The 26171-nt window shown below is 37.7% G+C and overlaps 1 protein-coding gene across 1 annotated transcript in view; it reads left to right on the top strand.

Annotated features, from left to right (window-relative positions):
- The window catches only part of pdzrn3b (PDZ domain containing RING finger 3b), a 79571-nt gene that overhangs the window by 49747 nt on the left and 3653 nt on the right, over positions 1-26171 (top strand). The window contains exons 3-8 of the mRNA XM_041783512.1: positions 21792-22042; positions 23186-23273; positions 24697-24795; positions 24884-24946; positions 25150-25251; positions 25472-25588. Of these exons, the coding sequence (XP_041639446.1) occupies positions 21792-22042; positions 23186-23273; positions 24697-24795; positions 24884-24946; positions 25150-25251; positions 25472-25588 (720 nt within the window). The remainder of the gene's footprint in view (positions 1-21791; positions 22043-23185; positions 23274-24696; positions 24796-24883; positions 24947-25149; positions 25252-25471; positions 25589-26171) is intronic.

Genomic DNA, 26171 nt, shown 5'->3' with positions numbered 1-26171 from the left:
ACCAACTAAGGGACACAAACTCTTGTTTGGGTAATTAAAGTAGTTCAACAGTCATCTGTTGTTCTGGGAAATGTTGGCTGACTAAAAAAGAAATCTCTTGTTTAATGTCTGTTTCCCAAGTCATGTAATAGATGGAAAAATACAGACGGTATTAACAGAAAAGAAGCTCAAAAACATAGGCAGATGTTCTCACTAGAGTACTGTTATTGTGCATCTTTTACTATTACATTTTTGTACCACGTTTTATGGTAGCTCTTAATTTCAGTCTAGAGTTTATGTGACAGTGGAAAAAGAGCTTAGAGTGCATGCCCTCACGTGTGCCTCAAACTCACAAACTCTGAAGGTATGAGCAGCGTCTCACACAGCTGATGCCTTTCACACAAATCCTAAGAAGGGGAGCTAAAGCGACCTCACAAGGCAGACAGGTCAGAGACAGACAAGTTGTGTTTCCACTCTGGCTCACTTCACTTTTCTTCCCTCCATCCTTTATCCTTTCATCCTTTGTCGTTGCATCCTTTCCTCTTCCTTCCGTCTCTTTCTGTGTTTCCTTCTCCCTGTAATCACGGCTCTTTGAAGTGGGCGAAGGAGACGGATTAGTGTGGGACCAGCAAGGTTTGACCTGGGGTGGGTGGAGGGTGAGTAATTGCCGTAGCGAAGGAGTACAGTTGTCTAAGAGATATGCAGAAGATACATGCAACATCGGCGCCCATCTGAAGTCCCTGTAAAGTGAAATCCAAACTTTGTGTCTTAACACACTGGATATGTTGTAATAAGGTTGCTGTAAACATATAAAAACACTGAGATCTATGTGTGACTGAATTTTTTATTTAGACCTTTAGAAAGTTGTTCATTAACTCCATTTCAACATTTTCCTTTTTCCCTTCCAGTTTTTGCCACTTTAAAACCAATTTTCGTCCGTTTTTAACCCCATTCACCACTTTTAAACCTTTTCTACCACTTTTTTCTCCCTTTTTTGCCACTTTCCAGCTTTAGTTGCCTTTGTTGACCCATTTTTACCTCTATTAACCCTTTTTTACCACTCTTTATGTCCATTTTTACCACTTTGGCCCACATATTACTACGTGCCCCTTTAATCCCATTTTTGCCACTTTAATCCACATTCTCCATCCATTTTGGTCACTATTAAGCTATTTTCACTCATTTTAAACCCTCTCCACCACTATTTCTGCCTGTTTTGCCACTTTCCAGCTAAAGTTGCTGCTGATGACTCATTTTGACACTATTTATCCCTTTTAAACACTGTCTTTGTCCATTTTTACCACTTTAATCCACATTCTCCATCCATTTTTGTCACTATTAAGCCATTTTCACTACTTTTAAACCCTTTCCACCACTATTTCTGCCTGTTTTTGTCACTTTCCAGCTAAAGTTGCTGTTGCTGACCCATTTTGACACTTTTCTATCCCTTTTCAACACTCTCCTTGTCCATTTTTACCATTTTTAACCACATTTCACTGTTTGTTATGCTTATTTTCACCCTTATAAACCTGTTTTTGCCCCTTTAACCCATTTTGATTCTGTTTTAAGAAAGGGGATTTACATTTTTAAGCAGGCTTTATACTACAGCATAAATAAAAACTATTTTTTGCTTTGGTAAGAGTGGTTATTCAGGTAAAAAACAAACAAACAAAAAAGAACAAAATAACATATGGATACAATAGCTTAACTTTACAATGGACCTCATAATGATGAACCCCATGGGCCCCACATTTGGCTGGGCCCCAGAAAGCTCTCCCCTTTATCCCCCCTTATGGGCATCCTTGGTCACCTGTACAGTCCAAAAGCATGAAATAAAAATGTTTTTTTTTTTCCTTCCTTTAAGTTCTAACTTAAAGAATTACAATTCAGTGTGCAGAAAATTGTCATAGCAAACTGAGGATTTGAGCATATATGTTGAATACATCCTTTGTATTTTGTTTGGCTGATCCAAAAATAAAAATGCCAACAAAACTGGAGAACAATCTGTAATGTAGGTTTTGGGATCTGTTCCACTGCTAGTGGGATTTTCCACTCAGCTCCACATATGCTGGTATACTTCTTGAGGATAAGCATTAGCTGTTGAAGACAAGAAGAATGCATGCCAGCCTACCCAGCTGAGACTAGTCCCTATGTTGTTGAGCAGCAGAGGATGTGTGTAGCCCACAAGCCCAAATATGGACACCAAGTCCACCTCCTCCCTCTCAGCCTCTCTGATGGAAGAGGACAACAGCTGGCTGAGAAGTGGAAATTTTGGACATCAGAAATATTCCTGAATCTTCACCATCTCTGTCTTTCTTCTTTTTGTTTTTCTTTGCAGGTAAGAGAAACTTGCTGTGTTGAAAAAACCTTTTTGATCAGCCGTGTAAGTAAAGAGTCACATTTTCAAGTCAGCATGTCTTCATTTGTCCTTGTTGTGTTTGCTCATGACTGATAGTGGCCAAGTATAAAAATATTCTGAACTTTCTACATACCTGCTTCTATCTCATTCCTTGCTTTTATTGCTATGAAATAACTTTCTTGCATCCTCTGTATTGCTCAACCCCCACCCCATTTCCATGAAATGGTTCAGTCCTGCCCTGAACTTGTGGAAGCACATGCTGACAGCTATTTTTAAAACTCTCTTAAAAGAAGGGTGGGCACAGTTCAAACAATGAATGGTTTAAGTTAATAACAGCAATAGAAGAAGTCAGCCAGGAATACAGATATGATCATATTTATGCTGCACAGATAGTCATATATACAGAAATGAAGCGTTTTTATCTTACTTACAGCACAGGCCTTTAAAGTGTGGGAAAGTGAGCCTCCCATAACAGAAGATAATTCACTCTGTGGACACACAACCCCATAGAAATATGATTTTAATAACTATATTTTCAAACATTTATGTCTCATCTTCAAGCATTTTATATTTTTGATTTTTTTGGTCTGCGTATGACAGATTTACAGTTACAGTAGAGTTGACTATTAAAGTAAGGATTGTACTGCATTGATCCTGATGGTGCTTAATGGCCACCAGTGTTAATTTTGGCAGCTAAAATCGACTGAGATTGTTTGTTGACTGCCTTTTTCCATGAGAAGTATTAGACTAAGGCTAGCCAAAAGTAAATCTTTGATGACTAAAATGGACTAAAATGTAATGTAGTTTTCATCAGATGTTCAGAATCCATAATATTCCTTCCACTGTAGGTAAATTTGTCAAAATAAAATGTAGATGTATCTCTTCTGCCTCTCAGCTGTAGAAAGTAGGGACCCCAGGTTTGGTAGAGTGCATAGAACACACTTCAGTGACTTGATACAGAGAGGTAAATGTGTGGACTAAAAGTTAATACTAAAATGTGAGGACCTTTTATGGAACAAAGCTATAATGTGTCAAAATGACTAAAATGTGACAAAAACTAAAATCCATTTAATCTAAAGACCAAGACTGAGGCTAAAATTGAAAAAAGCTATCAAAATTAACACTGATGGCCACAGGGTTTAATTAGCAGATGTTCAAGCTAACGACGGCATAACGACATGTAAACCCTGGGGTCATATTGAGAAAAAGGCACCAAGTCTTGTAACCAAACCAGGAGAATTTTTGGCGAGAAGTAAATAGAATTTTGTTAACTAAAGATAACTGAGACATTTAGCGCCGTAAACACGACAGTCTCTGCAAGAGCAGGTTTTTTGCACCAGCAATGATCAAAAGTGAGTACCAGGCATGGATGAAGGTGGAGGATCCTGCATCGTCTGCATACATGCAAAGTCAGAGTTTTCACTAAATTAGAGCGTACAGCAAAAAAAAAAAATCAGGTAGTATTTGCAATAAGTGCATTACTGAAACCAAATAACTGATTGGGAAAGAAAGATGTTTAACAACATATGCAGACTGAATTTCAAAAATGTAAAAATGTTAAAATAAGAATGCTTCAAGATAAGACATACATGTTTATAAATAGTTGGGGGTTTGGGGTCAATGGCGTAGAGTATTTTCTCTTGGGGGAGGCTTACTTTCCCACACTTTGAAAGCCGCTGCTTTAGGATGTATGATCTTGAAGCCCACATGTAGGTCTTTAACCACACCATCTATGAGTTGCACCAGCTGTGTTTAAGTTCAAACGTTTCCTGGTTTGAATGTAAGTTCTTACTTAGGACGGAGTTTATGCTCTTCTAAGATTCAAGGTGTTACCCCAGCGGAGATAGATTCAACATAGGCTTAAGTTACATCTCAAATCTTACACCTACCTGCTACTAGGGCTGGGCAATTAATTGCAAATGAGTTTAAATTGCAATATTGCGTGCTGCAATTTACATATCGCAGATGTTGCAATATTGCTTTAACTTGAAATATGTCAAAACATCAGTTTAATACATTAAATTTTTTTGCAGCAGAAATTTTATGCACATTTTGAAAACATTCCAATTGTTATATTTGTAGAATGGTTTATGAAAATTGTTCTTTTCATGTTTCTTGTATGTTTTTCTTAATTAAAATGAGTGACATTAAAACAATAATTCCATTTAATAAAGCAATTGATGTCAAATGTGTGATATGAGCAACGGTAATTGTAATTATATATATATGAATATATATATATGTATTTCATCATTCTGCCCTAGTTTATCCGATCTAATATTGATAAAGCTTAGCGTTAGTTCACAGAAGTCATACCCCGACCTGCAAATGGCTGACAGCCAGCTGACACCAATTATTGCCTCCCAGCTCCCATAGCCAATCACAGCTCTTTCTCTCAACACAGCGGCCCATTTAAATATAACGTACAACTCACTAATGCCTGCTTGCATCAATGCTGATACATCAGGCTGCTGCTGGCAAAGCTTTACCTCCCCCACCCCAGCCTCCTCCTTTATAGCTTAAAGCTTGTTGCTTGATGAGAGTGTTCCTGACTAAATGTAGGTTGTTACGTAGCATGACTTATTGCTTGAATTTGTTGGAAAAAATACACAAAATGAGGGACTCAATAAAAATTGCATATCAAATCGCAATTAGATTAATTTTGCAAATCTTTCAGCCCTACCCTGCTACTAGGTGTAAAATCCTCTGTAGAATATGGCTGTCATAGTGATAGCTCTGAGAGATGGGATAACCTGGAGGGTGACAAGGAGTTGATTTTACTTGCAATTTGATGTCAGCGCTGCATTCTCCATGATCAGTAACGTAAGTCTACTAGTTAAGATCTACCTTTCATCTCTGTGAAGCAACCAAATGATGACAGAACTTATGTTATAACTTAACTAGTTTCAATGTAGGGTTTAGTGTGGACTTTAACTTAAGGCAGAGCTTACGGTGCAACAAGCTACAGGTCACAGGCATAGATTGACTTTTCTACTACCCCATTTAAACTTTATTATTACCCCTCTGACTCCTAGTAGCAGTGTTGATTTACCAAGGGCCTCTAGAACAGGGAATATAACCAAGTGTTTGGTCTTAGAGTGCAGAGCTGGTGTGAACTCTGCTCCCTGCCCTAAGTCTGTTCTCTGTAGTTTTTTCCCCCTGGATTGATGGATAAAGGTCAATGTGTAGATTTAAATTATTAACCCTTAGCTCAGCAATCATGCACTCTATTTTCCTCTTACTTCTCCTCTCTTCATTTACTCTTTCTTAACCCTTTCTCTAAACCTCTGCTCACACTCTTATTATGACAAGCAATTAGTTGTTTGCTCTGGACAACTCACCCCTGGCCGCTGTGTCCTGAGCAATACAGGCCGTACAGTTACCAACCCAGTACTCACCAACTCTAGTTCAAACTACCAGCCAGCCTCTCATGCTGTGTCTACAGCAGAGGTGTCGCTTGTGTCTATCACACAATCTTTGCCCCTTTGTTACTTTTGTCACTTTGGATTTCATTCCAGGTAAAACTTGCTTAAGCTGTTCATGTAAAGAGACAGTTCTTAGAGATTTCTGATGTTCATGTTTTTCTCAGCATCCTCCGTGCCTGAGGGTTGCAGTTAAAAAAAGAAAGCATTCACTCCTCTGTGATTTGCCTGCATACAAAGGGGGTATGTTTGTTTACACACAGGCAGTGTGGGAGTTCTCTGTAGATTCATGACGCTTGTGCAGGATCCATCCAGTCAGGCTGATGATGTGTTGCATTGGTTGAGGCCTCCAACCCCATATTTCTTTTTTCCCCTCTGCCTAAGTGCTTCCTGTCTGCCTTCAGGAAAAGTTTGAATGTGCTCATAGTGGGCCTGGCCAAGCAGGAGCCTTGAGCTGTTGCAAAACCTCATGAGTTTTCTTTCTTCAGTCTTCTTCTTTTTGTCATTTGTGCACTTTCTTTTCACACATGTTGCCTGTTCCACTAGAAAACGAGTCGATGTTTTTCACACCCATCTTCTTATTTTACTTCATTGTTTTTATAGCTGTGGTGTGGTGTTAACTGTGGAAATTCTAAGATCACATATGGTCCCCTAAACTATGAATAGTTATGCTGTGGAGCTGTGTGGATCAACAAGGCTGCAGGTTGACCTACATAGTCCATGCAGGGATGGTTTTGTACCTGGATGGAAGCCCTTTTCTGTGAACATCATTCTTGACTCTGGTGCAGCTGGTCTTTTCCTATTAAACACAGACCCAGAAGCATGGGGTGACCCCTGGTGGTCACAGTGTGCTCTTACAACTTCAGAGTCTTGTATTTCTTTAGTAGTGGGACAAAGAGATAAGTCTATGTTAAAGGAGCATGCCATTAAGTTTTTGTTTGATTGCTGCCTACCTTTATACAAGAAAATAATCCACAAACTTAAATGTGTGACCACTTCTAAAGGCCTAAAGGGTTTGTACCTGGATTGACGCCCTTTTCTGTGAAGATCTTTCTTGATGCTGTTTTTTTTCCTAGTCTGTAAAACACAAACCCAGAAGCATTGAGTGACCCCTGGTGGTCACAGTGTGCTCTTACAACTTTAGAGTCCGGTACTCCTTAAAGTAGTGTTGCAGAGAGATAAGTTAATGAAGCATCTCATTACATTTTTGTCTGCCACTTATGTACAAGAAATTAATCAACAAACTTTGGTTTTATTTCTCAAAATATTTCTGACCTCATAATTATCAGATCATGTTGGGAGCAGCCTGCTGTGATCACTATCTCCATCTCACCCTCTGACACCTAAACATTCAGTTGAACCTCTGCAGAAGGCAACAGTCATCAGCAGGCCTGTCCATATAATCGACTGGGTCCCTGAAAACCCCAGAGAGTGGGCTGCCCCAGTTATGATTTATGATTATGATTTATAGATGATGTCAGTGCATGTGTGTTGGATCAGTAGCGTTGGTGCTAGCATCCAGGCTAACAGTTACCTCAGTTTGGAGCTGGAAAGAGTGAAAAACTATTATCGGGTTTTGATGTTGAAATTATTCATTCTTGCTACGTTGTAACCCATTTCACCACTTTTACACTCAAATTTACCACTTTTTGCTCTTGTTTGTTGCTTATAACGATTTTCTGCTGTTTTTTTGCCCATGTTTGACACTTTAGCCAATTTGTGCTGCTCCTTCTGTCACTTTTAACCCATTTTGCTGTTTTTTCCTCCTTTTTTGACATTTTGTATTTGCCCATTTCTGTCAATTTCTTGCCATGTTTAACCATTAACACATTTTGCTGCATTTTTGCCAGTTTTCTTACGACCAATTTTTACCCCTTTTTTCATTTTTGATGCTTTCTTGCCACTTAAAAATTATTTTTTGCTGCTTTTTGCCCATTATTGACACTTTATTGTGACATTTTAACCCATTGTTGGCTCACCTTCTTCCACTTTTAACCCAGTTTGCTGTTTTTGCCCATTTTTGACAATTTCTATTCGCTAGTTTTAGCCCATTTTCCCCCTTTTGCCCATTTTTGTCACTTTCTTGCCATGTTTAACCCATTTGCTGCTTTCTGCACATTTTAAGCTTTTCTTTATACTTTTAACCCCCTTTTACCATATTTGCCACTCCCTCTGCAACTTTTAAATCATTTTTTGCCACTTTTGCCTATGTTTTGACTCTTTCTTGCCCAATTACCCATTTTTTGCTGTGTTTCACCCACTTTTTCCACCACTTTTTGCACTTTTAACCACTTTTTTTACCCCATTTTTCTACTGTAATCCTATTAATTGACCATTTTTCCACTTGTAGCCCACCTTTACCAAATTTGCCACTTTAAAACAATTGTTGTCATTTTTTTTCCCCAACTTTTCACTCATTTTTGTTGCTTCTTTTATCTTATTTTTTGTAGGCATACTTGTTGCCCATCTTTGCCACATTTTTTGCTGCTTTTTAATCTTTTTTGACACTTCAAACTATTTTTTGCTGTTTTTCATCCTTTTTTGTTCTCTATACTACATTGTTAATTTTGGCAGCTATTTTTAATTTTAGTCTTAGTCTTTTGATTTTAGTTTTAGTCACATTTTAGTCATTTCTACCCTTTATACTTTTAGTCCATTAAAAGCCCTCACATTTTAATCTTTAATTTCAGCCCAAGCATTTATTTTCTTGCATAAATCTGGTACCAAATCATGGTTGTGTATTCTATGCACACCAAACCCAGGCTCTCTGCTTTCTACAGCTGAGAAGCAGAAGAGAAACAGATGTATTGTTTTCTTAACAGATTTACCCACTAAATTATATTTTAGTCTAGTTTTAATCCTCTTGACAAAAACTAAACTTACTTTTTGTCAGTTGTAGTCATCACAGATCTATTTTTGTTCATCTTAGTCTAGTTTTTGTCATGGCCAAAAAGGCTGTTGACGAACAATTTAGCCGCAGTTTTAGTCAACGATATTAACACTGCGTCACGATCATGAAATTATTTTTGATTAAAGCTGTCTCAGATTCTTCTGTGTTATCTTCTAGTATCTTGACGTCTGTGCACATTATGGCCTAGCTATGAAGTCTGACATCACTTTCCTATTGGTCTATTCCAGTGTGCTCGTCCACATTGTTAATATTACAAATAAAAAGCTAATTCTGTTTTAAGAAAAGGGGGTCACATTTTTAATAGGGCTATATTGTACTACATCAATCAAATCATTTTTGTTTTGTTTTGTTGCTTTGATGAGAGTAATTATTATTCAGGTTAGAAATAGAATATAATTAGTTATGACAGATTAACTTTACTAATGGACCATGGTTTTTGCTGACCTCCATGGACCCCCAGTTTGACTGGGCTCCTGAAAGCGCTCCCCTTTATCCCCTTTTATGGGCAGTCTTGGTCATCAGAAAACAGTTAAACAATTCTCATTCTCTGCCTGCTTCATAGGACGAGTCTAGATGACAAAAGGCTAAAGACCTGACAAAGCCAGCAGAGAACACCGGTCCATTATCAGGGCTGATGGCAGTTGCTGGCAGGCTGTTCCTCTTTGTCAGGTTATTAATTTCCTTTCTTAAGTGAATCCTGATGGCTCGATTGGTGCAGTTAGGGGTGATGTTTACTTCCAGGTTTTTCTGTGTGCTCAGTCTGACAGCTGAAGTGTGTACATCTGCTGATAAGGCCGTGGCTAGCAGGAAAGAGACAGGAGTCAAGGTTAATACCCTCTGTCAGGCAGATATTTGCTTTCAGGCAAAGGTGGCAAAAGAGAAGCAGTAAAGCAGGGACAGTGGCCATTAGTATTTATTTGAAAATTAAGGGAAAATTCCTCCATAGCAGAATACATTTTTAGTGTCACTTTCTTTTTGTCCTTCTCTTTAAAATGTAAACCATCTCTGTTTTGCTGTGTTCACTAACAGAACTGTGCCAAACAGCCAGAATAGTCTTACTCTGCTCAGCGTTTCTGAGTCTTCTAACATCTTTGTACATTTTCTACTCAGCTTAAGAGATTTAGCTTTTCAACAAAGATCAAATACGGTCTTTATGTGCCATATCAGTGAATATTCATATAACTACCTTAAGTTGACCTGCAGTATAACTTTAATAGACATATATGTGACAGTGTACCTTACTGAAAATTTAAATTTAAATGCAATTGGTATTTGGATCTGTGTTGGATCTAGATGTGTAGATAGCCAGGGAGCAGTCCTGGGGCCAGCTGTGGAAACAGAAGATAGTGAGAGAGCCAGGGAGGAAGTAAAAGGGATTTGGTGTGTAGGATCTGAAAAGCTCTGTCAAGATGGAAGTTTTCATTTCCTCAGGATAGCTCAGAGTGTTTAAACAGGTGGGTTACCCCCCCAACACTCTGGCCTCTCTCATGTCTTAGTCTGTGCTCTCTCTCCAGGGCGTTGCATTCTTGCTAGAAAGTCGTCCAGCAAAGGTATTTTGTCTTCACTGTCTCTTTGCAGGAAAACCTTGACAGACACTGCTCTAATGCCTCCAGTTGCCTTCCTGTCATTGCTGTTATTAGTGCTGTTAGCAGCTGGGCTAAAAGGCATGGAGATGGTTGTAAATGGGAGTGGGGCATCTAAACAGAGGTGTCAAGTAACGATAGTAAAAATACTTCAATACATTACTCAAGTAGAAATTTTGGGTATCTATACTTTACTGGAGTAATTATTTTTCAGCCTACTTTTTACTTCTACTCCTTACATTTTCATGCAATTATCTGTTCTCGCTACTCCTTACATTTTAAAAATAGGCTCGTTATTCCTATATAATTTCAGCTCGTTTTCATTACGGCTTGTCATCGTTTAAAAAACACACAAAAAAAACACCACAAACCTATCCAGATTAATCACGCCAATCTGACAGAGTGAATTTGATTGTGGTTGGATAAGAAGTGTAAACATACCGACACCTATTGTTTATTGGTACGCGATCCATCACACCTGGGCACATGGCACAAATCACGTCACACTCCAGCAAGGAAATAGCAGACTGATGCTTGGATGTACATTTAGATTCCAATAAAGGCTATTGATAGGATGCCTCTGAAGTTTGACTTTTTGCACCATTACATTACTTAGAGTCATCATATCTTCTGCACCATGAAACACATGTTAATGCTCAGTAGTACACATATATGGTTCTTGAATGTATTTACATTGTACTAAAATGCGTTCATTTTCAATGGACATAAAAGTGGCTGAAACAGGTGCATCCTAAATTCTTCAACATTAACATTTTAATATAACATTATAGTCATTATTGCCTTTAGAAAAATGTTTTTTGGGGAGGTGGGGTAGTGCACTATAGGCCCCTGTGGCGCAGCCTAAGCTTTTGTCCTTAATGGCATTTTTCCCCCCTTACATAACTTTTACTTTTATACTTTAACTAGTTTTAAAACCAGTACTTTTACAATTTTGCTTGGCACATGGCTCAAACTCTGCCTCCTGTAGCTTTCCTTTTGCCTTTTATACTTTCTCCCTTTCCTCCAATAGCCAAATAACCCAACAGTGTCTCAGAAACATCCAAACAACAATACGTGCTTTTTAGGTGGTCCATGCAAGCATGGTAATGAATGAAAGAAATACCAAATGTAACTGCAGGGTGTCCATGGGGTCTCAAAAATGATAGTTGCTAAATCAGTTAAGCCAGAATGAGGGCTTTTTAAAAGTATTTAAAGTCTTAAATACAAGAGTTATAGTTCTAAAGTTTATTGCTTTTAAAATGCATTCATTTCTACATTCAACTAAAAAGGGTTTGGACTATTTTTCTGCTTTCTTTTAGCTTTGATCACAGCACAAATTCTTTTGGAACTCCGCCACATCTGACATTATTCTGTATTCTCATGTTCTGTCCTGAGTGCGTGTACAAAGCTCCACTGCACCTCTAGCTAGCTTTAACAATGTGTGCAGGTAAATGACCGGTGAGTGCAAGTTTGAGTTTTTCTGGGAAATGGATAAAGGAAAAGAAGTTGGAGCCATGCCTGAGCCCTATACCTGGTAAAGTTTTAGACATAAAAAGCAGCTCTGCTGTGACGCTTGTGCCGAGTGTAATACTAGCGCAAAGTCTGCTAATGCTAGCATCACTACCTAGTTTGTGATGAAGTCTGGGAGCAATTTAAGAAAATAGTTCACCTATCAGTGACTTTTTCGAGCCCTTTTTACTTTAATATTTAAAAATAGTGAAAAAAAAATGCAGTTTGAAAGTCTGAATGATCAGTTTACTGTTTGGATAAAAAATGAAAACTAAAAGAAATTAAATTTTTATCATAAATGGAACGATAAATTTTTCATGTTTGCAATATTCCTCTGTTCATCGCTGATTCCTTCCATTTATCACATGCATTGTAGGATTGATAATGAATTTTACTATTTAAATCGTGGCTAGTAAAGTTACAGTCAAATTGATCACCTGTTTTGAGCGGTCAACAGGTGCGTCACTTTAAATGAACTTTACGCAAAGAATTGTGGGTCGTCTTTTCATTTCTCCTTTGGTAAAGGATGGTCCAGTGTTTCCTAGGCTAAAGGAGATATTAAAGCAAATAATGAAGCTCCTTTCCTTTTCAGTTAGAGAATTCGAACGGCCTTTATCATGGCTGATGCTAAAATACTTCCAGATCGTTTCACTCATTTAGGAATCTTCGTAAGCAAAATGGAGAATTTGAACAGACCCCTGTGTTTCTCCTCCAGACTGTGTTGCATTTCCTGCTTATCCACGTCACGTGACTTTGGGGACCAGTCATACAGGAGTAACAGATCTCAGTGGCTCCAGGCATATGAATCCAGCTTTCCCTCTCAGTCAGTGTGGCCCCCAAGTAAATTTCAAAATTGTAAGAAAACATAAAAAGTACTCTGAGGCCACATGCCAGTACCACAAAATGTATGAAGACCAAATTGTAGAAACATAAAAAGATAAATATTTCTATGAAATCTTTGAGCACTTGTTTTACTTGAATTCTTGCTTGAAACTAGTGGCTATAGTTGGACGATCTATCACTCCTATCTGATTTTTTTTTTTTTTTTTTAAGAAAAGTAATAGGATATTTTTATATATAGGTTTGTGCTATAGTTATTGAGTTGCATTTATTTTGCTTACTTTTAACATGCTTGCACAATTTTGAATGACCTGGATATGTCTTTATATTTGCCATAAAAGTTTTCCTTTTAAAAGTTTGATAGCCCAATATATTACTTTCTTCAAAAGTATCGGTATCGTATCGAACTAAAAAAAATGGTATTGCCATCCCTAATAGTGAGCTTTTATTGTGGTAGGGCAAATTAACATGTGTTGTCCCATCATTTTTTTAACTTTTCATCTTTGTGCATTTCAGTGAGGGACTTTAATCTCTCTGGCTGAGGAAAATTCAGAAGAAGAATCTATGACAGGTTAGAGTTTACCATGAGCTGGAAAAGCCAGAGTGCATTATAACCGGACATACTGTATAACAGAGGAGTACAAGTCAACACAACAGGTGATACAGCACCACAGCAACTACCACAGAGCCATGGAGAGCAACCTTAAACTTAAAAAAATTAACTTCTGACTGCTGTTTTAGTCTGGCTAGTTAGATTTCAGATTCACATTAGTCGTATTACACATGATAAATAAACTAAGATATGTTCATTATACATTTGTTGTATGATAAATGAAATCAAAGGCTACCTGACTGATGGAAATTATTATTCAGATTAATAAAACTCAGCTATAATGAGCTATAGCTTACCAGCTATAACTGTAGGATTGTCATAGATCAGTGCAGCAATGAAAGAATAAAAGTTTCCCAAAAGAGGCAATCATACAGTTTTTTTTCTTTACCTAAAACCTAAATGTATATTGTTCTACTTTTAAGCTTTATCTCTAGAGCAAAACTTTTAAGTAAGACTTTCTACATGATGCAATAATGACCTTTAGGATGCTTAAGTAAAAATCATCCCTTCTGTTGGCAGCTCCTTTATGGTATCAAACCAACGATTTTCTTATCATAGTCTAAGCTCAAAAATGCACTAGGCAAGCCTAATTTACATACTACAGTAAGATATACTACTTTTTTTTTTGTTTATAATATAATCCGCACAAAACCTGTACATCACTGTGTAGTTGATGTAGCAAGTTGGAAATTTCATGTTGTAATAGGGTCTTAAAAATGAATGGTGAGGGTCTTAAAAAGGTCCTTAATAGTATTATTATAGTATCAATGTCAGATTTTCTGTGAATACCCTGAATTCCTTTCCTTTGCATGCTCTCTTTACCTTTACCGTCTGGCTTCTCATTTCATTTTCCTTTCTACAGAGAAGTGTTGATGCATGTCAACACAGTAGGGGGCGATATAACTCTTCATTAAGTCACAAAGATCACTTCCAGATAAATCCCCCCCATTAATTTTCATCAGTTTCAGACCTGTGTTTTGACACCTGTGAAGCATGTCTATGTCTAACTACCCCTTAGATCCACATCGCCTTTAGTTGCTCTCACTTTAAATTACTCCTCTTGATGAGAGACAAACGTGTGATCCATGCTCTCTCAAAGGATTGGTTTGTCTGACTCACTGAAACGCCAAACTTTAGCTGTAATCCTAATCAACCCACTCCTATCTCCTCCCAATTTTCCTTATTATGCACATCATGTGAAAAAATTAGTTGTTGTTCCACATCAGTGCTAGAATGTATTTGAATGTGCATGCTAAAAAGTGTGTATTTGTGTGCATGCCATGAGCAGATATTTCACAATCCAAATCTCTTTGTGATGTAACGGGGAGTTAATCTCTGCCCAGCTGCTGGCTGATTAACTCATTAGAGCAGTAAACCCATACATGCATGCACGCCTCACTTCAAAACTTTATAAAACCATGTACACACTCGCACATGCACCTAACCCCCCAAAACACACACAGGCACGCACACACATCAACAATACTTTCATGCAACTCTCATCCTAACTCCACTCTGAAGTAATCGTCTCATTACCAAAGTGAGCAAAGAAGAGAGAACAAAAGCTCCTGTTAACCTGAACTCTGGTCCTTATACTGTTCTTGAGTACACATCAAGAGCAGCATTAGAGCCCGCTGGACAGAAAAAAACAAAACAAAACACATTTTTCAGCCCCAGCTTAGGTTGCATAACAAGGCTATGTGAGTAGCTGAATAGCCACCAATACCAGGGCTGAGTTCCAAAACTGCTGATGTTGAAAGAACTGGAAGTACTGCCCACTAAGCATAACCTGACACACCGGATGGACTGTTTCACATATCTACTGCATGGATGTGTCTCTCATTCATCTAGGAAAGCTCCCATTGAAAACGTTTGGCAAGGGCAGGACCTTTCAAAAAAATTCTCGGAAGGTGATTGGTGGATTGTCTGTCATGATGGGCCAATCAGAGTCATAACACAAAATGAGGTTGTAAGCATGTGCTCCTCCTGAGTTCACAGGCTACCGCTGGAACTCCTTAGTGAATAAAATTAATGCCAAGGCCAGTCGGGGGACTTGCAGAAATATTTTCTGTACCAAGACAAGCTTTCAGTGTGACTCTTAGTACTTCTTTTAAAAGTAAATGTGGTCCAGTCCCGATTAAACCACCACTTTCCTACAGCTGTAGCTGAGCTAATAGCTACCGCAGCAGCCACTGGATGCACAGGCCGGGACAAGAGCAAAAAGATCTTTTACGTGCGTCTTTCAGTGTTATGCTCTTCCCTTGTTTTAATAAAGAAATGTTGTCCAGTTCTGACAAAACTGCCACTGTGGCTGGATACAGACCTGCTTTTATAAAGAAATCAAGATTTTAACATGATCTTTAAATAAATAAAGAGGAACTTGTTAGGGTTTGTTAAGGACATAAAGGGTAAGGATGACTTTTGGCTTGTCCACTGAGCTGTGGCTGTGAAAGTAAAAGAGACATAAACACAAGCAGGCACACATGCATTGCTTAGGTCTTTATCAACACAAGAAGTGTAGCCAAGCCCTGGCACTGGCCTCAGTAGGCTCAGTAAAGGGCTGAAAGAGTGTCAGAGAGGGAGGGAGCATGTGAGGCAAGAATGGGACGGTGGGTGTCTGAGTGCAGAGATACAGCCAAAACTTGGAGGAAGTCGGTCTTTTCAGCCAAGGGTGTTGTGTGGCTGCAGGGCAAAAAAGAGCATATAGAGGAGAAAAAAAGAAAAGAACAATGTATGTCGCTGCTCTGGAAGTGGCTGGTTGGAAAGTCTGGATGGTGTGATCCTGCCCACAATGGGATGCAGTCTCTGTACCTTGCAGAAGCCTGAGGAGCGATACAAACTGCTCTACAAAGTATGCCAGGTACTTTAGACAAACTCAGGAAGTATTTTTGAGACCTTACCTAATACTTCTTTATTTTATGGTGAGTTTTTCTGTTGGGTTTGTTGTGAACACTGGCTGAGTGGGTTTGGAGTGGAGTGGAGTTGGCTGAAGATTCTGAAGTTGAGCAGCCGAGCCTTTGTCACAGGGAGGAGGCGTGGGATGCTTAAATGCGGGGGTAAAGCATATGATGGCTCAAATAGCCCCTTTTACAGAGTCTGTTGAGAGTAGGAAGGTTATACCGTTCTTAACCAGGCCTTTATGAAAGTTTGTGTTTAACATTTTACCAAAGTTTGGTTTAGAGAAGGAGAAAAGGAAAATTTTAGCAGCAGAAGTGGACGATAAGGGCTGAAGCTTTGTCTGCTAGTTTGTGAAAATCACTGCCCATCTCCTCAGTGTTATCTGACACAGAGCTTTGAGGCAAAAAAGAACCTGTCATCTTTCACTGAAGTCCATTGTGAATGCTCTGGTGTTTGTTTGAGTCGTAAACTTGGCTTTACTTTGTAATTACTCTAAATTAAAAATGTAATTTAAAAAAAACACGTACTTGCATAGGTCTTTTAGCAATAGTGTAATTAAGCACACCTTATATCTTGATAATAAAAACACTTACTTACTGACTGAATAGTATTCATTTCCTTCTTGGGGAAAAAGATGTTATTTCCTTTTTACCTGTGCGTGATATGTGGTGCCAAAGAAGAAGCGATGAAAAGGAATCTTTTTTTGCAGGCATAGACACAGTGTGATCTCAGTGAGGCAACTAATAGGCATCTCTCTTCCCACTGGACAGGAGTAGAATTTATAGGGACCCTTTGGTAATTTGTAATAACCATGTAGGACGTCTGTATTTTTAATCCAGTACGAATTGAATGTGTCCATGCGGAGTAAAAATTCCAGGGCAAATTCATATTTTAGCACATACAGAATTTTTAAAGATTTTTTATAAGACCTTCAAACATCCTCAAGTTGCACAAGGGAAATGGATATTTTCTTCCAAAGTATAATTTTGACAACAATCTCCCAAGAGCAGAAAGATAATTTGGACTTCTTATAACTGAAGCTGAAGTTAAAACTACTATAATAAGTATGAAAACTGAAAAGTCTCCTGGTTTACACTGTTAATTTTGTTTACAAAAACTAAGACAATAAATGTTTGTTAATGACCTTTTTCCAAGGAGGAAGACAGGACAAGGAACAGCTAAAAATAGATAACTGATGATAAAAACTCTGACGAAAACTGGATTACTTTTTGTTAGAAAGACAAGATGAGACTAAAATGTCCGTGCCAGACTGACAGACATTCAGATTCTGTGATATTTCTCCACTGTGTCTAACCTGCTGTCTGTCAAAACGACCAGAGGAGAGAGAGCAGGAGGAGCGGTGTGCCTGGATGTGTGAAGCAGTGTGACAGAGAGAGGAGCTGACAGGTAGATTAATCATGTAGCACTTCCTTGTATTCTAGTGGTAGTTTTTAAAAAGAAATTAAACTAAATTCAGCCTGTGTACCTTTGAATTGTTGAAAAACTCAACCAGCTGTTTAGTAGCATAGACTCCCAATGTTAGTTTCTGTTGCTGCTGTACGGTAATCCTCCTCAGTCTTGAGTAGTAGTGATTTATAAAACTCCAAAATATTGTACTAGGTCCCATTAGTTTAAAATATTAATCCAAATCTGAAATCTGCATTCACATCAGCAAGACAAATGCTAATTAGCGAGTCAAAGAAAGCTACGTTACATTATGATGTGTTTAAAGAGACTCTGACTTTTGGCAATTCAAGGAGAATAAAACAAGCTTATTGCTATGTGTTCAAAGTCATATGGAGGAATTGGAATTTTTGTCTTTAGCAAGAAATCTGAATAAATGTTGTCCTTTAAAGGAAAATGCTTAATTATTAGCATAAAACATATAGAAAATATGAGTTCAGTTAAAAACATATAATCTCATTTTTCCACCCCAAATGCACCACTATTCCTATTAATATTACTAATATTATTAAAGATTCTGATCATTAAGGCGCATTAGTAGGAGTGCCATTATGAATAAAAATGTCATCCAATGTTAGTATTGTCATCCATTTATTTCAGATTTATACATGTAGAACGATTGTATAAAATGAGTGTTTAATTTTTCACAATTTGGCCGTTTTTTTAAGAGAGAAAATATGATGTGACTGAAAGTATAGACTAGATTGTAAGAACTTTTTGTCGACTAAAACTATGAAGGGTGAACAGGACTAAAATGTGACTAAAACTAAAACTATTTTTAAGACTAAAACTACAACTAAATCTAAAATGTGCTGTCAAACTTACTGGTGCTGATTTAGATGGACTACAAACAGAATTTTATCATAGATGTATTGATTTACTTTGCCCATTGGTATATCGTTCCCTCCCTGACAGTTTTATATTATATATTATATCACTTATACCAAAAAACACAATTTAGATCTGACCGACCCAGCTAACTACAGATTAACAAGCTTGATGAATCTTGACTGCAAAATATTGTCAAAAGTATTAGCATCAAGGTTAGACAATGTGTTTCTGCACATTTTCCGTAAAGATCAGGTAGGGTAAAAAAAAAAAAAAACTTGAGACGATTCTTACATTTGTGTGGACTAGAGGTGTGCTCAACCAAGAATGTGAAGTAGATTTTTAGTGAAGTGTGGCAAGTATTATTACAGGAAGTATTTGGAGTAAAATGATTGTAGGTACTGGTAACCAGATGGGAAACCCCAAACCTCTTGAAAGTAACAGTGATTTCTAAGGGCTTGAACAGTTTTAATGGTATTTACTCTGATGTTTCAAATGGATAGAACAATGCATATGCACAACAGTTGTCAGTGAAATAGGATGAGTATTACTTTTTCAATGCTGAGACTGGGTTTGTTGAACCTAAATGTGAGGACATGATTGGCTTTGTGATGGTAAGATGTGATTGTAGTCAGGTTTGAGCTCTTCAGAGATGGATCCAGGAGCCATGAACGTCAGAGAAATAGATCCTGGAACATGATTTATCCGATGTCTTGTGTCACATCTGCTGTCTGAGGTAGGATGTGCAGGGCATGGAAACGAAAGAAAAACACATTTTAGAGTCAGTATTGGATAAAAACACTTATTTTATGAGAAAGCTGGGAAAGGGGTGTGAAATCTGTACTAAAGGAATTACCTGGAGCAGGTGGTGTAAAGGTGTTCAGTGGCAAAGGAGGATGTCAGCATGATGTGCAGGATCTAGAAAGAAGAGCACAGGTATTAGTGTGGGCAGTGAGGAATTAAATCAATTTTACTAAATCTAAGAAAGAATGTTAAATAGATCATGGTGGATTTACCTTAAGTGTTCAACGTTTCCAGGTGTTGTAACAAAGGTGTTTGGTGGCAGGAAGTGAAGAACCTAGAAAAGAAATAACTGGTTATTACAGTCTTAAGTAGAGATTTGATCAGTTCTGATATATGTGTTAACAGTTTGTTGAAGACATTAAATATAAAAGAGCATGTATTAGTGTCAGTATTTATATCAACTGTGATGCACGAAGGGACGTTAAGTATGTCTGGAAGGACTGACATGGAGTTAATGTGGTGCTCAGCAGGTGTTGTTTGCCGATGATGTCTTTCAGCAGGATCTGGAGGACAAAGAAAAGAAGTAAACTGGTTAGTGTTAGCAAGGAGAACTGATAAATTTCTATAAGGCATAGATAAATAAATGCACATACATATGAAATGTCTTACCTGGAGCCAAACGGCTCCTTTGTTGTGGGGTTTAGATTGGTGTAAAAGGGACGGTCAGATGTGTAAGTTGCTGGCATCAGTAAAGAATTTTAAGGATCTGGTCATCAGGTTGGAGTTGAAGTATACTTGTGAAGTCCAACAGATGAAAAATGGGCTTATTACCATGTGTATTCACACAGTTTGATGTAGGATCTACGGGGTGTAGACAGGAAAGCAGGTAGTGTGGGCAGTGAGGAATAAAAACAATCATGATAAATGTAAGAAAAGATGTTAAATATATCAGTTGGGATTTGCCTTGGGTGTTCAGTATTTCCAGGTGTTATGTGGCAATGGTGTTTAGTAAGACTTAGAAAAAAAAGACATACCGACATGCCATCAATCACAGTTGTAAGACAAGATGAATAGAACAAGCTCAAGCCCTATATCAGCCATATTACTAGATGCTGAAAAGCTTTTGATAGGGTGGAATGGAGAGTTTTTTTTATTTACCACACTATCAAAATTTGGGTTTGGGGAAAGTTTTTGTAAATAGATGAAAGTGTTATATTTGCGCCCCAAAGCTGCAGTGTTTATTAATATGATGACATTTCAATTATAGATCTAAAGCTTTTTTTTGTTCATGATTTTTCTTGAACCACTGACTATATTATTAGAAATTATTAGAAAGAACCAGGAATTAGGGGAGTTATGGAACGCAACAAAGAACTTTTTTTTTTCACTCTTTAGGCTGAATATATTTTTGTACTGAGTCTTGTACCATTTCACTCTGTGTCAGTGCTTTTAGAAATTATTGAAAAATACTCCAAGGTGTCTGTTTATGAAATTAACTTGCACAAATCAGAAGATATGCCCAGTATCTTAAACTTTCACTGCCAACTGTCTTTCTAAATTCAATGTTAAATGGTTCCCAAAAGGTATGAAATATTTGGAAATAAAACTGAACCCAGAAATAGGAGAAATTCTGACCTCTGACATTGAAACACTATAGACAAAATCAAAGCTAACCTTGAAAACTGGACTAGGTTATGTTTGACTCTATGGGGAAAGTTAATGAAAACTCAATGTTAGTTCATGCAGGACACGGTAGTCATACTGATGTCCAACTGATCCTAAATACTGCCTCCCAGCTCTGACAGCCAATCACAGCTCTTTCTCTCAACACAGCAGTGTATTTGAATATGACCTCCTTCTCAGCTTAACCTCCTCCACCCCAGCCTCCTCCTTTATAGCATAATGCTTGTTGCACCCTCATATTGAGATTCATGCTTCTATGGATCAATTGCTTTTGAGCTAATGTCATTGTATTCAATATGCATTGTCATAAATGTATCCAACCATATGGAGGTTTCTAGCCATCCACTCCCTGGAAACTCAAAGCATGCTGCTTGACTAACCCTGGGAGCATCTTTTGAGCAGAGCCTTCTCTACCATGAAAAAACCTGTGTAGCCATTTTTCAGTATAATGGTTGAATGTATGACAAGAGTGTTCCTGACTGAAATGAAGTTGTTGGAATCAGGTGCGTGCACAACAGCAGCTTGTCTGTACCAAAGACCCAGATGAATCTATGCAGGACAGAGTTTGGGAATGGACGACGGTATGGTGACAGAACAATGCAGTAATACATCAGAAAAGTATTGATACAGAACACCATGTACGGAACCGTTGTTGTTCTCCTACCTAATTCAAGGTTAGCAAACTCTGGTGGCCTTCATGGACAATTTTAATTCAGAAAAAATGGCATCAACAATCCTGTACACAATATCTTCTATGAGCTAATAAACCAACACATCACTATAACGTACAATAACAAACAAATATCATTGCTCAATGAAGACATCTTTAGTAAAGCTACTTAGTCTATTTTATGGTGTGTAAAATCCTTTTGGTTCTGTTCCTGGTTCTTCACTATCAGAAACAGAAACAATATAGAACCATTAATCAGATTTTTCTTGATTCTGTTCACCCTTAAAGGTCAATGGCAAGGATCTCTCCAAGTCCACCCACGATCAGGCATATGAGAACCTCTGCACCGCTAAGGAGCCCATCATGGTCCAGGTTCTGCGCCGAACACCAAATCTCAAACTGGCCAGTCAAGCTGCTGACTTCCAGATCTCAGACGTCAGCACCCAGACGGACATCACCCTTCAGGACATCATGGCGCTTACAAACCTACCTTCTTCAACCCCAGTGACAGAGCTGGATGAGTATCTGCTTCCAGATGAGTAAGTTTTAGTTGAGTAGTTTTAGAATTTGAGAGGAGAACCTGCTTAAATCTTGCCACATTTTGTCCTGTTCAGAAGAACAGTCTAAGCCTTGTACTACTAGGTTATAAATACTTCTGACAGATAGATGAAAATACATGCATTAATTATGGCCCAATCAGAGGGACAAGACAAAATAGGGTTGTAGGCATGCAAAGCTCTAGTAGTAACCTGAGTTTGACGGACAGGTGGTGCCATAGTTAATGAACAGTGGAGCTTGTTGGTGGATAAAACTCATGCCAAAGATAGTCAGAAGAACTGAAAAAAAAGGTTATCTGCCAAGAGAAGCTTTCAGTGCGTTTTTTTTTGCACTTGTTTTAATTTTAAAAAATGTGGCCCAGTTCTAATAAAACTAGTGCTAAACTATAGCTAAATCCAAGCTAATTGCTACACTGATGCTAGCCATTTTATATAACAGCTTACAGTACAACTAAACCTCCCCAGAACTACTGCAAACCCAGGGCAGATGAAGAGCATAAACATAATTTCCCTATGAAATGAAACCCCACCCATCTGTAGCCACCAAATGATGCTGATTGGAGCTTTACAAGATGGATTTATCTGATGACAGACATCATATCGAGCTAATCCACCTGCTTTGAAAGGTTAAACAGTCCCAATAACTGCAAACAACATGCATTTGATTCCTTTGGAATTTTACCATCTCTCTAATATAATACTTCTTGCAGGAAGTCCCGCTTTGCCTTCTAAGCCTTCAAGCATATTGAGCATCATTTTTAAATCCTATTTCATCATTTATTAGCACCAGGAGCAGTACCTCCCTTAGCTTCCCACCATTATCTGATTCACAGCTGTGTGAAGTTGATGCCAAAATTTCTCTTTCACTTCAGGAGTAAAACACTAAGTTATGGCTCATTTGGATTTGTACCTTTACTAAATATGTATGTTTTCTCTATGTGTCGACTGAGCCCATAAACATATTTGGCCTTAAACCTGATGGTGTTTCTAAACTTGGTGTATTAGTTTCTATTTAGTCAGAGGGGTTTAGTTTCTCTGTATATTGTTCTGTTTTTCTGTCTTTTGTAAATGTACAGTTGTCAAATTTGTATTCAATATTTTTGATTTGTCATTTCTTTTTCTCAGGCATCATGCTGGACATGAATTCTTTGAACCAAATGAGTTCCTGGAGGGCATACAGCAGGACATAGAGCGAGAGGAACTGGAATATGAGGTTAACATAACATCCTTTTTACCCACTCTTCTTTTCATGAATCCTACATAGAAACAGCAGTGCACTGTTCTTTTAAGTACCACCAATACACTCGCTTTCTTCAACCAAATGCCCTCACTATAAATCACAAATTCTAATCTATTATATTTTAGAGGTAGTTAGAACTGTTTTCTCTACACATACAGACACTTAGTTGAATTCTTGATAGGAAACCAGATTCTAGCAGATTCTGCATATGTTAATATCTTTACCCATGCACAGTGAAGATGAGGCTGGTTGATTAATGGTGGATAAAGCTCATTAACAATGTCTGCATGTGGCTATAAGAAGGCCATGATCAAGCCTCTGATGGGTTTTTTGTATTGACCTCTGATGACCCTGACACAAGAGGTTGTCTGCCCTCCTCTGCTTTTAAGAATAGATATTTGTCTTTTTGAATTTAGATGTTTATCAGTTTTAACTATAAATAGTAAAAAGAATGTATTATTAATTGATTCATTAAGTGATTAAGTTGGGTTATGTATATTGTGTTTGTTTTGTCAGTCCTTTAATCCTCTCCAACAAATTTCCACAGGCATAATCCAAGATGGGGTAGTTATTCATTCAAGAAGCCTTCAATTTCTTAGTTATACAAAAATATTTTGTTCCAAAGCAAGTCAGTTGTTGTTTATGCTTGTATAAGAAAATCACAACTGAAATCCCAACTTCCAAACCATCCCCTGTTCTGTAAAGAAATATAACTTTATAAGATAGATATATGACTTCCAAAGTTCTGACTATGATTTAATTTGTGAAATTTGTTGTGGTACAGGTTTATTTTTTGACTAATCATTTTCAACATGTTTTTTTTTTGTATTACTTTCTGCAAAGTGTGCTATTTGGTGGCTGGGCTTTTCCACTCTCTGTTCTTAGCATTTCTTGTCTTTCTTTAGTTTTCTTAATGTATAAAGGCAAAAGGCAAGAAATAGATAAACAGCAATAAGTTGAAGGGATTAGCGATTCTTCTGGTAGAAAACTGATTTATAAAGATGCAATAGAGTCATCACCAACCAATATTGGTGATCAGGCCCTAAATATACCTATATCAGGTATCGGTACTGCTGTATATGAATCCAATCAGGACTGAAATAAAGTGGACCTGCCCATCTCTACTGCCTCTATCTCTACCTTTTACTGTCCCAAGCATTGCATCTCATTTAATCAGATGACACCCGAAAGAGAAAATGGTTTTCTTGCATCTATTTGTCAAAAGTCTAAAACAATTTGCATAGTGATGATCTCTTAGTGTGTTAAAGACACTCTGGATTGTCAGAAAAAAAGTGAATTTATAGAACATATTTACATCAGATAATAAATAGAGTTAATATATAAAGTAGATTCATAACTTATGCTTAGATATCCATGTTTGTGTGTGTCTTACCAGGAAGTTAATTTGTACCGAGCAAATATCCAAGACAAGCTTGGTTTGACAATCTGCTACCGAACTGATGATGAAGATGAGGCTGGAATCTACATCAGTGAGGTATGTGGTCCAGGGTGGCTTTCAAATTTCCCTCAGTAGTTAATTGATAGAGGCACTTTATCTGTTATGTTTCTTCTCTTTTCTGTAGATTGATCCAAGCAGTATTGCTGCAAGGGATGGCAGAATAAGAGAAGGGGACAAAATCATTCAGGTTAGATTACAGGAACTGATCTCATTTTTCATTTAATGCAACTTTTTTGACCCCATTTTTTGTTTGTAAATCAATTACTAGTTTGGGAATGTAAACTACACTTTAGAGGACTTTTATAATTGGTGGTCAGAGGATAATGTAGCAGAAGTGCAAAGATTTTAAATGTTTAAATCTGATCAAGTATCTAAATATTTCCTTTTCAGATTAACGGTATTGAGATCCAGAACCGAGAGGATGCTGTAGCGCTGTTGACCAGTGAGGGAAGCCAGAATATCTCTCTTCTGGTGGCCAGGCCAGAAATGCAGGTAATTAGAAAGTCCTTTTTTATGTGAATGAAAAGCATAGGACAGCATGTTAGAAACCCATGTGATCCTCTTTGGAATAAAATTGTATATGTATCAAATCAAAGCATATTTGAATGCCCTCAAACCAAAGATAAACTTTAAATGATGAAAATTTTTAAGTTAAAGTTGAAAAATCATTATTTGTTCCTAATTAGGTTTTCTTGTCTTCTCTAAATCTTAGCTGGACGAGGGCTGGTTGGATGACGACAGGAACGACTTCCTAGATGACCTCCATATGGATATGCTGGAGCAGCAACACAATCATGCCATGCAGTTTACTGCAAGCATTTTTCAATCGGTACAAATACCTCCAGAAACATACAGTCACATCTCTGAAAGGCAGATACAGTCATTTAGTTAGCACTTACACATTTCAGATATTTTTTCACTTTTTAAAGAAAATATACAAATCATAAAAACAAAGCTACAAACACCTATACTCAAATACTCACAAATACAATGTTTATTTGAGGCAGGGTTAAGCACACTAAAAGTGGGTGTGGGGGGGGGTTAAAGACACAAATAAATACATGTCACTGCATATCATCTACGCACATGGACAAAATTGTTGGAACTCTTCTGTTTAAGAAAGAAAAACCCACAACGGTCACTGAAATAACTTGAAACTGACACAGTTATGATAAATGAAAATTGACTGAAAATTAACTCATGAAAATCAGAAACTGCTTTGGAGAGATGCATTTGGCTGTCCACACAGAGGTGAAACGGGCGGCATATACAGATATGTTCACTCTGGAGCCCAGTTTCAAAAAGCAGCGTTTTTGGGCTCCCAAAAAGCTGGTTCAGTGTGGATCAAATGGCAATATATTAAAATACTTTTGCAGGTACTGCTGTAGCCAGCCTCCCTGGATGTGGCCGCA

Source organism: Cheilinus undulatus, linkage group 3 (assembly GCF_018320785.1).
Source record: "Cheilinus undulatus linkage group 3, ASM1832078v1, whole genome shotgun sequence".
Classification (NCBI taxonomy): Eukaryota; Metazoa; Chordata; class Actinopteri; order Labriformes; family Labridae; genus Cheilinus; species Cheilinus undulatus.
This window is presented reverse-complemented; position numbering and strand designations above follow the sequence as displayed.